The 15,862-nt window shown below is 46.4% G+C and overlaps 2 protein-coding genes across 3 annotated transcripts in view; one reads left to right on the plus strand and one right to left on the minus strand.

Moving 5' to 3' along the window:
• The window catches only part of OFD1 (OFD1 centriole and centriolar satellite protein), an 83,133-nt gene extending 73,030 nt beyond the window's left edge, over positions 1 to 10,103 (minus strand). For both annotated transcript variants that reach the window (XR_013223941.1, XM_077296780.1), the window contains exon 1: positions 9,986 to 10,103. The gene's annotated coding sequence lies outside the window, so the exon portion shown is untranslated. The remainder of the gene's footprint in view (positions 1 to 9,985) is intronic.
• Positions 10,104 to 10,206: 103 nt separating this feature from the next.
• On the plus strand, positions 10,207 to 15,638 carry TRAPPC2 (trafficking protein particle complex subunit 2). Its single transcript, XM_077296795.1, has 5 exons — positions 10,207 to 10,335; positions 12,018 to 12,131; positions 13,546 to 13,688; positions 14,646 to 14,733; positions 14,831 to 15,638. The coding sequence occupies exons 2-5, from the start codon at positions 12,039 to 12,041 to the stop codon at positions 14,927 to 14,929; spliced, it is 423 nt and encodes a 140-aa protein (XP_077152910.1). The 5' UTR covers positions 10,207 to 10,335; positions 12,018 to 12,038; the 3' UTR covers positions 14,930 to 15,638.
• Positions 15,639 to 15,862: the final 224 nt, after the last annotated feature.

A 15,862-nucleotide genomic window follows, 5' to 3' on the forward strand; every position in this document is an offset into this window, starting at 1 on the left:
GGTCATTCCATATCAAGTGATCCAAATATGAATATTTTTTTTACCTGACATCTTTAGATTTTGTTTATTTTTTGTTTTTATGAAGTACAACTTTAGTTAATTACAAATTAAAAGTTTAGAATTTTTTCCTTCATCAGTTAATTTTTTACAGATTTTTAAAGTTTTAAAAAAGCGCAGATTTTGGCCTGGTATGGCTTTACATTTTTTATCATATCTCGGGCTAGAATTAAGATATAGAGGTGGGAGAGGCAGCATTTTTCTCAGAACGGGTCCGGCTTTCATTTGATATGTCACAAGACTATGTTTCTTTATATTTTGTTTTGGTGAAATCAAATTAAACATTTTGATGCGCAATTCTGAAAAAAACGTATGTTTTAAAATTTTGAAACCATGCATGTGTGTTACTTGTGACCTTGTTTATATTTGTACAGGGATTCAATTTGGGACCTATCACATTTGTATTTTTTTTTAAGCCTTGAATCATCTGATTTTTTGTTTGTGTGAGTTTCTTCCCTTTTTCTTTTCAAATTACAACTTATTGCATTCAACATTTATATGTAACAATAAAGAAACGCAAAAAACAAATACCATAGTGCCAGAATAAATACATCTTAATCATCATAACAACTGGCTCAGCATTTTCAACCTGAATGCATTGAACAAGCCAAAAGAAAAAACGTGATCACATCCTCAAGTGTGATTTTCTAAATACAGTCTGATCCTAATTATATGTTAAAAACAAGATTAAAAGAACCCATATTTTTACCACCTATTTATACATGGAACTTTTTTTTTTCTACTATATCACTAAACATGTCATTTCTGAAGTGTTTAAGAAGAATAGTACAGTAGTTAAATCCTCCTCGTACTATAAAATATGAACTAATCAAACAATTAATAGTAGGTTTTTACACTGGCCTGTTATCAGCAATGTGTCCCTTCTAATGGATGAAATGTCATCTTGTCCATAAGCGCTCACTAGCAATGGCCGTCTCCTTCTGTGTCCGAGTATGTGCGGCTGTCACGGTGCTCGGCTCCACCTGAGTTATATCTGGTTTTTGTTCACTTTTACAATGTCTGATTTTCTTGGATACACAAAGGACGGCGCTGGACCAGAAGGTGCAAAAAAGTCACTTCTACGTCTTCATTTTCACAATCTTTGGAGAGTCCAGTAGCCACCAGCGCCGATCATATTCACAGGTCACATAACCAGTTATGTCATCCATTGCCGATCTTGTGCCGCCTTCTACCACTTCATGGACGTCACTGTCTTTATTTCCACTACATGGGATGAAAGTCCGGTATTGCTGAGTCCCTGTGATGGGTTCTGCTTCCTGTAACTGATGTTTTCACAAACTCTCCTCCTCCTCTTTGTAGTCCTGGTTTGTACAATACATGAACTGGATGTTAAGAATATGTTTCTCCCTCCATTTGAGGAGTTACCTCTCCTGGGTGATAAGATTTGGTGTGAATATGGCCTCTGGAGGCTCGAGCTGCCGGCCTGTCATCTGCTCTGCAGTCACCTTCTACCCCTGGTCATCCTCAGCCCTAACAAAGCTTCTCCTCTGTCCTCTCCTGCTTCTAATACTCTGTAACATAATAAATAATACCGTAATATCTAGCAATCATGGATTATTTGGTAAATCTAGACCCCACACTGTTAGACCACAGGCTGAACAGATCTGAGATCAAGATTTTTGAACTGACACTGTAATAGTTTTATTTTTTAAAATATGATCCCACCACGATCCCAGCTTGTATTTTGGTGCAGAAGTGGCTAGGAGCATAGCAGGCACATGTGCAGTTTTTGAAATTTTTAAATTAAACGTTTTTTTCGGAAATGCGTTTTAAAGTTTTGCGCTTGCGTTCGCATAGGTAAAATATTATTAAAGATACTCTTGTGACATATCTGGTGAAAACCTGTACAGTTCTGAGTAGAATGGTGTTTATTTTGTTTCTCTATCTCTTTTCTAGCCCGAGTTATGGGGATAAATGTAAAGGCAGGCAACACCGAAATCCGCAGTTTTTCAGAAATTTGAAAATCAATAAAAAATAAAAAAAAAATATCTAGAATTTTTTTTTCTCCACATTTTGCATTCTCTGACACACTATTACCAAAGAACAAAATCTCAAAAGAATTAAAAATATAGTGGTAAAAATCATTGGTTCACTTGACATGGAATGACCCAGATATAAACCGTGCAGATCCACATAACAGAGGACACTCACCTCCCTGGGGCATACAGCAGTGCTCACACCACAGGTCTGTACCTGTACCGCAGCCATAAACCGTGCAGACCACATAACAGAGGACACTCACCTCCCTGGGGCATACAGCAGTGTTCACACCACAGGTCAGTACCGGTACCGCGGCCATAAACCGTGCAGACCACATAACAGAGGACACTCACCTCCCTGGGGCATACAGCAGTGTTCACACCACAGGTCTGTACCTGTACCGCAGCCATAAACCGTGCAGATCACATAACAGAGGACACTCACCTCCCTGGGGCATACAGCAGTGCTCACACCACAGGTCTGTACCGGTACCGCAGCCATAAACCGTGCAGACCACATAACAGAGGACACTCACCTCCCTGGGGCATACAGCAGTGTTCACACCACAGGTCAGTACCGGTACCGCGGCCATAAACCGTGCAGACCACATAACAGAGGACACTCACCTCCCTGGGGCATACAGCAGTGCTCACACCACAGGTCTGTACCGGTACCGCAGCCATAAACCGTGCAGACCACATAACAGAGGACACTCACCTCTCTGGGGCATACAGCAGAGTTCACACCACAGGTCTGTACCGGTACCGCAGCCATAAACCGTGCAGACCGCATAACAGAGGACACTCACCTCCCTGGGGCATACAGCAGTGCTCACACCACAGGTCTGTACTGGTACCGTAGCTATAAACCGTGCAGACCACATAACAGAGGACACTCACCTCCCTGGGGCATACAGCAGTGTTCACACCACAGGTCTGTACCGGTACCGCAGCCATAAACCGTGCAGACCACATAACAGAGGACACTCACCTCCCTGGGGCATACAGCAGTGCTCACACCACAGGTCTGTACCGGTACCGTGGCTATAAACCGTGCAGCTCCACATAACAGAGGACACTCACCTCCCTGGGGCATACAGCAGTGCTCACACCACAGGTCTGTACTGGTACCGTAGCTATAAACCGTGCAGACCACATAACAGAGGACACTCACCTCCCTGGGGCATACAGCAGTGCTCACACCACAGGTCTGTACCGGTACCGCAGCCATAAACCGAGCAGCTCCACATAACAGAGGACACTCACCTCCCTGGGGCATACAGCAGTGCTCACACCACAGGTCTGTACTGGTACCGCAGCCATAAACCGTGCAGACCACATAACAGAGGACACTCACCTCCCTGGGGCATACAGCAGTGCTCACACCACAGGTCTGTACCGGTACCGCAGCCATAAACCGTGCAGACCACATAACAGAGGACACTCACCTCCCTGGGGCATACAGCAGAGTTCACACCACAGGTCTGTACCGGTACCGCAGCCATAAACCGTGCAGACCGCATAACAGAGGACACTCACCTCCCTGGGGCATACAGCAGTGCTCACACCACAGGTCTGTACTGGTACCGTAGCTATAAACCGTGCAGACCACATAACAGAGGACACTCACCTCCCTGGGGCATACAGCAGTGTTCACACCACAGGTCTGTACCGGTACCGCGGCCATAAACCGTGCAGACCACATAACAGAGGACACTCACCTCCCTGGGGCATACAGCAGTGCTCACACCACAGGTCTGTACCGGTACCGTGGCCATAAACCGTGCAGCTCCACATAACAGAGGGCACTCACCTCCCTGGGGCATACAGCAGTGTTCACACCACAGGTCTGTACCGGTACCGCGGCCATAAACCGTGCAGACCACATAACAGAGGACACTCACCTCCCTGGGGCATACAGCAGTGTTCACACCACAGGTCTGTACCTGTACCGCAGCCATAAACCGTGCAGATCCATATAACAGAGGACACTCACCTCCCTGGGGCATACAGCAGTGTTCACACCGCAGGACTGTACCGGTACCGCAGCCATAAACCGTGCAGATCCATATAACAGAGGACACTCACCTCCCTGGGGCATACAGCAGTGCTCACACCACAGGTCTGTACCGGTACCGCGGCCATAAACCGTGCAGACCACATAACAGAGGACACTCACCTCCCTGGGGCATACAGCAGTGTTCACACCACAGGTCTGTACCTGTACCGCAGCCATAAACCGTGCAGATCCATATAATAGAGGACACTCACCTCCCTGGGGCATACAGCAGTGTTCACACCACAGGTCTGTACCGGTACCGCAGATGGGTCATTCCATATCAAGTGATCCAAATATGAATATTTTTTTTACCTGACATCTTTAGATTTTGTTTATTTTTTGTTTTTATGAAGTACAACTTTAATTAATTACAAATTAAAAGTTTAGAATTTTTTCCTTCATCAGTTAATTTTTTACAGATTTTTAAAGTTTTAAAAAAGCGCAGATTTTGGCCTGGTATGGCTTTACATTTTTTATCATATCTCGGGCTAGAATTAAGATATAGAGGTGGGAGAGGCAGCATTTTTCTCAGAACGGGTCCGGCTTTCATTTGATATGTCACAAGACTATGTTTCTTTATATTTTGTTTTGGTGAAATCAAATTAAACATTTTGATGCGCAATTCTGAAAAAAACGTATGTTTTAAAATTTTGAAACCATGCATGTGTGTTACTTGTGACCTTGTTTATATTTGTACAGGGATTCAATTTGGGACCTATCACATTTGTATTTTTTTTTAAGCCTTGAATCATCTGATTTTTTGTTTGTGTGAGTTTCTTCCCTTTTTCTTTTCAAATTACAACTTATTGCATTCAACATTTATATGTAACAATAAAGAAACGCAAAAAACAAATACCATAGTGCCAGAATAAATACATCTTAATCATCATAACACAACTTGCTCAGCATTTTCAACCTGAATGCATTGAACAAGCCAAAAGAAAAAACGTGATCACATCCTCAAGTGTGATTTTCTAAATACAGTCTGATCCTAATTATATGTTAAAAACAAGATTAAAAGAACCCATATTTTTACCACCTATTTATACATGGAAGATTTTTTTTTCTACTATATCACTAAACATGTCATTTCTGAAGTGTTTAAGAAGAATAGTACAGTAGTTAAATCCTCCTCGTACTATAAAATATGAACTAATCAAACAATAGTAGGTTTTTACACTGGCCTGTTATCAGCAATGTGTCCCTTCTAATGGATGAAATGTCATCTTGTCCATAAGCGCTCACTAGCAATGGCCGTCTCCTTCTGTGTCCGAGTATGTGCGGCTGTCACGGTGCTCGGCTCCACCTGAGTTATATCTGGTTTTTGTTCACTTTTACAATGTCTGATTTTCTTGGATACACAAAGGACGGCGCTGGACCAGAAGGTGCAAAAAAGTCACTTCTACGTCTTCATTTTCACAATCTTTGGAGAGTCCAGTAGCCACCAGCGCCGATCATATTCACAGGTCACATCACCAGTTGTGTCATCCATTGCCGATCTTGTGCCGCCTTCTACCACTTCATGGACGTCACTGTCTTTATTTCCACTACATGGGATGAAAGTCCGGTATTGCTGAGTCCCTGTGATGGGTTCTGCTTCCTGTAACTGATGTTTTCACAAACTCTCCTCCTCCTCTTTGTAGTCCTGGTTTGTACAATACATGAACTGGATGTTAAGAATATGTTTCTCCCTCCATTTGAGGAGTTACCTCTCCTGGGTGATAAGATTTGGTGTGAATATGGCCTCTGGAGGCTCGAGCTGCCGGCCTGTCATCTGCTCTGCAGTCACCGTCTACCCCTGGTCATCCTCAGCCCTAACAAAGCTTCTCCTCTGTCCTCTCCTGCTTCTAATACTCTGTAACATAATAAATAATACCGTAATATCTAGCAATCATGGATTATTTGGTAAATCTAGACCCCACACTGTTAGACCACAGGCTGAACAGATCTGAGATCAAGATTTTTGAACTGACACTGTAATAGTTTTATTTTTTAAAATATGATCCCACCACGATCCCAGCTTGTATTTTGGTGCAGAAGTGGCTAGGAGCATAGCAGGCACATGTGCAGTTTTTGAAATTTTTAAATTAAACGTTTTTTTCGGAAATGCGTTTTAAAGTTTTGCGCTTGCGTTCGCATAGGTAAAATATTATTAAAGATACTCTTGTGACATATCTGGTGAAAACCTGTACAGTTCTGAGTAGAATGGTGTTTATTTTGTTTCTCTATCTCTTTTCTAGCCCGAGTTATGGGGATAAATGTAAAGGCAGGCAACACCGAAATCCGCAGTTTTTCAGAACTTTGAAAATCAATAAAAAATAAAAAAAAAATATCTAGAATTTTTTTTTCTCCACATTTTGCATTCTCTGACACACTATTACCAAAGAACAAAATCTCAAAAGAATTAAAAATATAGTGGTAAAAATCATTGGTTCACTTGACATGGAATGACCCAGATATAAACCGTGCAGATCCACATAACAGAGGACACTCACCTCCCTGGGGCATACAGCAGTGCTCACACCACAGGTCTGTACCTGTACCGCAGCCATAAACCGTGCAGATCCACATAACAGAGGACACTCACCTCCCTGGGGCATACAGCAGTGTTCACACCACAGGTCAGTACCGGTACCGCGGCCATAAACCGTGCAGACCACATAACAGAGGACACTCACCTCCCTGGGGCATACAGCAGTGCTCACACCACAGGTCTGTACCGGTACCGCAGCCATAAACCGTGCAGACCACATAACAGAGGACACTCACCTCCCTGGGGCATACAGCAGTGTTCACACCACAGGTCAGTACCGGTACCGCGGCCATAAACCGTGCAGACCACATAACAGAGGACACTCACCTCCCTGGGGCATACAGCAGTGCTCACACCACAGGTCTGTACCGGTACCGCAGCCATAAACCGTGCAGACCACATAACAGAGGACACTCACCTCCCTGGGGCATACAGCAGAGTTCACACCACAGGTCTGTACCGGTACCACAGCCATAAACCGTGCAGACCGCATAACAGAGGACACTCACCTCCCTGGGGCATACAGCAGTGCTCACACCACAGGTCTGTACTGGTACCGCAGCCATAAACCGTGCAGACCACATAACAGAGGACACTCACCTCCCTGGGGCATACAGCAGTGCTCACACCACAGGTCTGTACCGGTACCGCAGCCATAAACCGTGCAGACCACATAACAGAGGACACTCACCTCCCTGGGGCATACAGCAGAGTTCACACCACAGGTCTGTACCGGTACCGCAGCCATAAACCGTGCAGACCGCATAACAGAGGACACTCACCTCCCTGGGGCATACAGCAGTGCTCACACCACAGGTCTGTACTGGTACCGTAGCTATAAACCGTGCAGACCACATAACAGAGGACACTCACCTCCCTGCGGCATACAGCAGTGTTCACACCACAGGTCTGTACCGGTACCGCAGCCATAAACCGTGCAGACCACATAACAGAGGACACTCACCTCCCTGGGGCATACAGCAGTGCTCACACCACAGGTCTGTACCGGTACCGTGGCTATAAACCGTGCAGCTCCACATAACAGAGGACACTCACCTCCCTGGGGCATACAGCAGTGCTCACACCACAGGTCTGTACTGGTACCGTAGCTATAAACCGTGCAGACCACATAACAGAGGACACTCACCTCCCTGGGGCATACAGCAGTGCTCACACCACAGGTCTGTACCGGTACCGCAGCCATAAACCGTGCAGCTCCACATAACAGAGGACACTCACCTCCCTGGGGCATACAGCAGTGCTCACACCACAGGTCTGTACTGGTACCGCAGCCATAAACCGTGCAGACCACATAACAGAGGACACTCACCTCCCTGGGGCATACAGCAGTGCTCACACCACAGGTCTGTACCGGTACCGCAGCCATAAACCGTGCAGACCACATAACAGAGGACACTCACCTCCCTGGGGCATACAGCAGAGTTCACACCACAGGTCTGTACCGGTACCGCAGCCATAAACCGTGCAGACCGCATAACAGAGGACACTCACCTCCCTGGGGCATACAGCAGTGCTCACACCACAGGTCTGTACTGGTACCGTAGCTATAAACCGTGCAGACCACATAACAGAGGACACTCACCTCCCTGGGGCATACAGCAGTGTTCACACCACAGGTCTGTACCGGTACCGCAGCCATAAACCGTGCAGACCACATAACAGAGGACACTCACCTCCCTGGGGCATACAGCAGTGCTCACACCACAGGTCTGTACCGGTACCGCGGCCATAAACCGTGCAGACCACATAACAGAGGACACTCACCTCCCTGGGGCATACAGCAGTGTTCACACCACAGGTCTGTACCGGTACCGCAGATATAAACCGTGCAGACCACATAACAGAGGACACTCACCTCCCTGGGGCATACAGCAGTGTTCACACCACAGGTCTGTACCGGTACCGCGGCCATAAACCGTGCAGACCACATAACAGAGGACACTCACCTCCCTGGGGCATACAGCAGTGCTCACACCACAGGTCTGTACCGGTACCGTGGCTATAAACCATGCAGCTCCACATAACAGAGGACACTCACCTCCCTGGGGCATACAGCAGTGCTCACACCACAGGTCTGTACCGGTACCGTAGCTATAAACCGTGCAGACCACATAACAGAGGACACTCACCTCCCTGGGGCATACAGCAGTGTTCACACCACAGGTCTGTACCGGTACCGCAGATATAAACCGTGCAGACCACATAACAGAGGACACTCACCTCCCTGGGGCATACAGCAGTGTTCACACCACAGGTCTGTACCGGTACCGCGGCCATAAACCGTGCAGACCACATAACAGAGGACACTCACCTCCCTGGGGCATACAGCAGTGCTCACACCACAGGTCTGTACCGGTACCGTGGCTATAAACCATGCAGCTCCACATAACAGAGGACACTCACCTCCCTGGGGCATACAGCAGTGCTCACACCACAGGTCTGTACCGGTACCGTAGCTATAAACCGTGCAGACCACATAACAGAGGACACTCACCTCCCTGGGGCATACAGCAGTGTTCACACCACAGGTCTGTACCGGTACCGCAGATATAAACCGTGCAGACCACATAACAGAGGACACTCACCTCCCTGGGGCATACAGCAGTGTTCACACCACAGGTCTGTACCGGTACCGCGGCCATAAACCGTGCAGACCACATAACAGAGGACACTCACCTCCCTGGGGCATACAGCAGTGCTCACACCACAGGTCTGTACCGGTACCGCAGCCATAAACCGTGCAGACCGCATAACAGAGGACACTCACCTCCCTGGGGCATACAGCAGTGCTCACACCACAGGTCTGTACCGGTACCGTGGCTATTAACCGTGCAGCTCCACATAACAGAGGACACTCACCTCCCTGGGGCATACAGCAGTGCTCACACCACAGGTCTGTACTGGTACCGCAGATATAAACCGTGCAGACCACATAACAGAGGACACTCACCTCCCTGGGGCATACAGCAGTGCTCACACCACAGGTCTGTACCGGTACCGCGGCCATAAACCGTGCAGCTCCACATAACAGAGGACACTCACCTCCCTGGGGCATACAGCAGTGCTCACACCACAGGTCTGTACCTGTACCGCAGCCATAAACCGTGCAGACCACATAACAGAGGACACTCACCTCCCTGGGGCATACAGCAGTGCTCACACCACAGGTCTGTACCGGTACCGTAGCTATAAACCGTGCAGACCACATAACAGAGGACACTCACCTCCCTGGGGCATACAGCAGTGTTCACACCACAGGTCTGTACCGGTACCGCAGATATAAACCGTGCAGACCACATAACAGAGGACACTCACCTCCCTGGGGCATACAGCAGTGCTCACACTAAAGCCAACCGCCAGCTAATGTGTAAACACAGGGGACCCAGCAGACTGGATCATTGCTTACATGGCAACCAATCACAGCAAGAGCCGAGAGCCAACCTTCCAATCAGCAGCAAAGCGAAGTTCCCGCCCCTTCCAGAATGAAAAGCCTATTTCCGCGTTCCAAACCTCTTTTCCATGTAGTTTCCGTTTGTTATAAATAAAGTTATCAAACAGCGGAAGCGAAGATGCCGGAAAATAGGAGGTGTGACGTCATTGCTCGATGACTAGCAGACTAGTTTGCGCATTTGAGTATATGAGCCTGGACTTGGCCCCAGACAGAGGTGAGCGCCGGGGAACCCCACTGTCAGGAGGGGATTATCGTGATGTCATTCAGTATCACTAGGAAACCAGGCCGCTCCCAGCTCTGCTACCTGTGTGGCGCTGCTGTGTGCCCCGGGAGTGGGGAGATGTGGACATGTCGCTTTTCACCAGCACTTTCTGAGCGGATTCTTAGTGATAAGTGGAAGCCATGATGAGAGTGGCACCTGATGTGGCGGAGCTTCTTACTAATAGCAGCTCAGATTACCAATGCACTAACAGGATGTAGGAGACCCCATGATAAAGAATGGGGGCTGCACAGGGCCTTTATGTCCTCCTGTCAGTCATTGTACACACAGAGAAATCCCAGCCTCTCCAGATCAGATGATGCACTAACAGGAGACCCCCATGATAAAGGTCGGGGGCTGCACAGGGCCTTTATGTTCTCCTGTCAGCCATTGTACACACAGAGAAATCCCAGTCTCGCCATCTCCAGGTCAGATGAGGCACTAACAGGAGACCCCCATGATAAAGGTCGGGGGCTGCACAGGGCCTTTATGTCCTCCTGTCAGCCATTGTACACACAGAGAAATCCCAGCCTCTCCATCTCCAGGTCAGAAGATGCACTAACAGGAGACCTCCATGATAAAGGTGGGGAGCAGCTCAGGGCCTTTATGTCCTCCTGTCAGCCATTGTACACACAGAGAAATCCCAGCCTCTCCATCTCCAGGTCAGAAGATGCACTAACAGGAGACCTCCATGATAAAGGTCGGGGGCTGCACAGGGCCTTTATGTCCTCCTGTCAGCCATTGTACACACACACAGAAATCCCAGCCTCTCCATCTCCAGGTCAGATGAGGCACTAACAGGAGACCCCCATGATAAAGGTCAGGGCTGCACAGGGCCTTTATGTCCTCCTGTCAGCCATTGTACACACAGAGAAATCCCAGCCTCGCCATCTCCAGGTCAGATGAGGCACTAACAGGAGACCCCCATGATAAAGGTCGGGGGCTGCACAGGGTCTTTATGTCCGCCTGTTAGCCATTGCACACACAGAGAAATCCCAGCCTCTCCATCTCCAGGTCAGATGAGGCACTAACAGGAGACCCCCATGATAAAGGTGGGGAGCAGCTCAGGGCCTTTATGTCCTCCTGTCAGTCATTGTACACACAGAGAAATCCCATCCTCGCCATCTCCAGGTCAGATGAGGCACTAACAGGAGACCCCCATGATAAAGGTCGGGGCTGCACATGGCCTTTATGTCCTCCTGTCAGTCATTGTACACAGAGAAATCCCAGCCTCGCCATCTCCAGGTCAGAAGATGCACTAACAGGAGACCTCCATGATAAAGGTCGGGGGCTGCACAGGGTCTTTATGTCCTCCTGTCAGCCATTGCACACACAGAGAAATCCCAGCCTCTCCATCTCCAGGTCAGATGAGGCACTAACAGGAGACCCCCATGATAAAGGTGGGGAGCAGCTCAGGGCCTTTATGTCCTCCTGTCAGTCACTGTACACACAGCACTATGGTCCTATGAGCACAAGCCTAGTAATCTGCTGCTCCACATAAGCAGGAATAAAGCCGGCTCCATACATGTGCGTATCTGGAGAGCTTGTGGCGCATGTGCTGAGCATGGGTCTCTAATGTAATGGCCGCTCTACTGCTGGGAATAGATGTGTTTTCTGATGCCTCTGCTTGTGTTTAGGTGTCTCCCGCTCTGAGGACCATGTCTGGCAGCTTCTACTTTGTGATTGTGGGACATCATGACAACCCAGTATTTGAGATGGAGTTTCTGCCTCCAGGAAAAACCGAATCTAAGGTACTTGGCCATTATCGTGATACATGTTATTTGGCGCTTACTCTCATAACTGAGTGTGTATAGTGTAGGGGCCTAGGGCGCTCAGCGTGAACCCAGACCACGCAGTGAGAATTGCAGCAGTTGTCAGATTGTAGGGAAATGACTGGAATTGACAATATGTCATTAATGGCAGCTTAGTTATGTAAAAAAATTGTCATTAAGTGTCGGAGAACCTGACATTTGGCTTGTCTCCGCCGCTGACAGTGACTGATGGTCTCTGCCTATATACGCACCTAGGAGAGACCTGTCAATCCAGACAGTGGGCGAAGAGAAGGCGCTCGTCTGTGCAACTAGTCTGCCATGCGGCTTGGTCCCCAGCCGCTATTAAAGGTATATCACAACCAGAATCCTGATGCTAGAAAAAACGAAAAGCGCAAATAGGAGCTTATCCAGGTAAACCAATCGTAAGTGCTCACCTTATGGGGTTAGTGTGACCCTCCCAGTATGTTCGCCTTATATCAGGTACTGCAGCACCCACCAAGATGTAGAACGTGTCAAGGTATTGGGATAGTGGACTTCACTTTGCGCTGCTGATTTTCCAGTCAAAGATCCATGAGACAGAGGAGAGTTCAAAGTGGTTTATTGTCAATGTGTTGCATAGCCATCAGCCATGTGTTGTTGTGTACATCCTGAAGAAGGAGTTTGATGAATTTGAAACGCGTTGACAATAAACCACTGTGAACTATCCCCCGTCTCGTGGATGTTTGACCGGAAAATCGGCAGCGCAGAGTGAAGTCCACTATCCCGATACCTTGACACAACCGGAGTAAAATATACCTGGTTGTGATTAGAGAGCCAATGTCTGATACTTGCTGCTCAGTCCACAGGCGGCATGTATCAGGTGTGAGGTTCATGTTAAAGGGAGTGTGACAAAACCTTTCTTCAACAGCTCACAGCTTTCTGCTTACCCTGGGGGGTTACTCCTAAATAGAGAGGAGCTGATCGCTTCACGCATCCTCCATCTATGGTACAGGTCTGTGCCCCTAGTCTTATACTCACCAGCTGCTGTCTTCAGCTGTTCCTGGCACCGTTCTGGTCCCAATTTGCCATCTTGTGATCGTAAAGTCTGCCTGACCAGAAGTCAGAGGTAACTTAGTCACAATCTCTCAAGGTCAGTCTATGAGAGGTTCTGGCCTTTTTCTGGCTCTCGTAGACTTGCATTGAGAAGTGACCTCTGGCTTGACTAGCCCCCACTGGAGTGATCTGACAGGTCACAAAGTGCAGAAGATGTCCGCAGCGATTATTAGGGACAAGGAATATATTGGTGCCACCACTGCAGAGGTAACATTTATAATGGAGTGGTGATTTAACTATTTTTAATAGTCTGAAAAGCTACATTTCAAGTTTGTTTTCCTCCTTTTCATGATTTGCCAAGGATGACCATCGCCATCTGAACCAGTTCATAGCACACGCAGCCCTGGATCTGGTGGATGAGAACATGTGGCTGTCAAACAACATGTACCTCAAGACCGTTGACAAATTTAATGAATGGTTTGTTTCTGCATTTGTAACTGCTGGACATATCCTTTTTTTTGTTGCTGCGAATGCTGACCACTTATCCCATTGATAATAGATCGAGAGAGATGATAGTTACCTCTATATTACATCTATCTATCACACTAAGGGGTGGGGAGAATTTGGGTGCTGGCAGCTGGTCCTCCAGTGTGAGCACATTGTTTGGGGAGCTGCTGAGAATGCCGGAGATGCCGCTATTAGTTGTAAGCTGTACAGTATTGAGGCCACCATTCTTGGATCCACCACCTGTTGTCACACTGTTTACATCAGACACCATTATAGTTTTAACTGCTCACAACAGCAAATGATGACTGCCGATATACAGGAGTACATATTCTGTCTATATACAGAACTACCGTATGTGGGGCTTTTTTTTATTAATAGCTTCGATTTGCTATAATATTTATTTCACAAGTAAAGTGCTGCTGAATATGTTGGCGCTATAGAAATAAAAAATATTATTATTCTTATTGATCACCAAGCCTGAATATTTTCTTGAGCTTTTTAGTATGCATGTCAAAATGATACGAACATTTGAATTAAAGGGTCGTCCAGTACTTGTATATTAATGATCTGTCTTTAGTGTAGCACATCAGTATGAGTGGTGGGAGTGCGGATGTCAGATCCCACCAATCGGCTGATATAAACACTGTGTAGAGCAGACCACTGTTTAGTGATGGCATTGGGGTGCAGCCAATTTGCTCTTATCCTTTTCAATATGGGCTGATCTGCAGTACCTGGCAGCCGCCACTAAGCAGGGTGTGGCGCTGCCATGTTCTATTCTGTACCCCTCCAGCTGTGATGTCACTACCTTTCCTTGACATAAATGTAATCATTTTAAAAGCCTATGAACGCCAACAATTTTATATTTTATCCAAGTGGGAAGTAGACTTTCTAATATCTATAGAAGATGTTTGTTACATCTACATTTTCCTTAGCATTGCTTTTTTTTTCCCTTTTACATATGAGATTTATTATGCTACATGACGTACGGCAAGAAGATGGAATTAAAAATTTTTTCAATGAAGCATATGACTTGTACATTAAGGTATGCCATAGAGGTGGTATGTGCACATTGCGGTGTTCAGAGATTCTGCCTGTGTATTTATACCTTTTACTGTTTTTTTTTTTTTCTTTTTCTGCAGTTTGCAATGAATCCATTTTACGAAGCAAATACTCCAATACGATCAACTGCACTCGATCGAAAAATACAGTTCCTTGGAAAGAAGCACTTACTAAGCTGAGCAAAAATTTATATTCAGAAGTATACGTGTATGACCCTGCAGGTGCTACACTGTACGGTGTAAACCAGAGATTTATTCAAGGGTAGCTAAAACTAAAAAAGAATATATACGGTATATAAATACCATAGATATATAAACATTCCCTGATAACTAGTGTTTAGTGGGTATTGCATCACGAGACCCCCGCAGATAAATTAAACCATGTCCTGGTAGCAATACGAGGAGAATAGTATCTGCGCTCTACACAAAGTGTACGGATCCATAGCCTGTTTGCTCATGTTTTTGAGAATAAACTGAGTGTTTATGCCCCGTGGTGAGTGATTTTTAGTAGGGGGTTTTCAGACCCAGACCACCATCGATATATATCATAATGTTTTGATATATCTCCCCTGTACAAGTTAAAAAGTTTAGTTACTCTTGAATTGAAAGTCTTATTAGCAAATAAACGTAATATTAATCTTTGGATATGGAATCAGTGGGCTAGCGAGAGGAATACATGATGTAAATATTAGAGTATATATTCCATGGACTAAGCCTTTGTGATTGTATACTTAACATGTATTATGCTTTTTCATCATTCTGTAGATATTTCCCTGATGTGTCCTGTGACTTCCATGTTTTTTTTTCAGTATTTATTTGTATTCCTTCTTAGAAGTTATTTCACCATTTTTAGGAAAATCTTGTCAACAATAAACACTTCTATGCATCAGTTGAAATGTACTCCTGTTTTACTGTGGTTTACTAATGGTAACTAGTGATGAGCGAGTATACTCGTTGCTCGGGTGGTCTCCCGAGTATTTGAGTGCTCGGAGATTTAGTTTTTGTCGACACAGCTGCATGATTTGCAGCTGCTGGACAGCCTGAATACATGTGGGAATTCCCTAACAAAAAGGCAACCCCCACGTGTTCAGCCTGTGTAGCAGTCACAAATCA

This window comes from Ranitomeya variabilis, chromosome 3 (genome assembly GCF_051348905.1).
Source record: "Ranitomeya variabilis isolate aRanVar5 chromosome 3, aRanVar5.hap1, whole genome shotgun sequence".
Taxonomy (NCBI): domain Eukaryota; kingdom Metazoa; phylum Chordata; class Amphibia; order Anura; family Dendrobatidae; genus Ranitomeya; species Ranitomeya variabilis.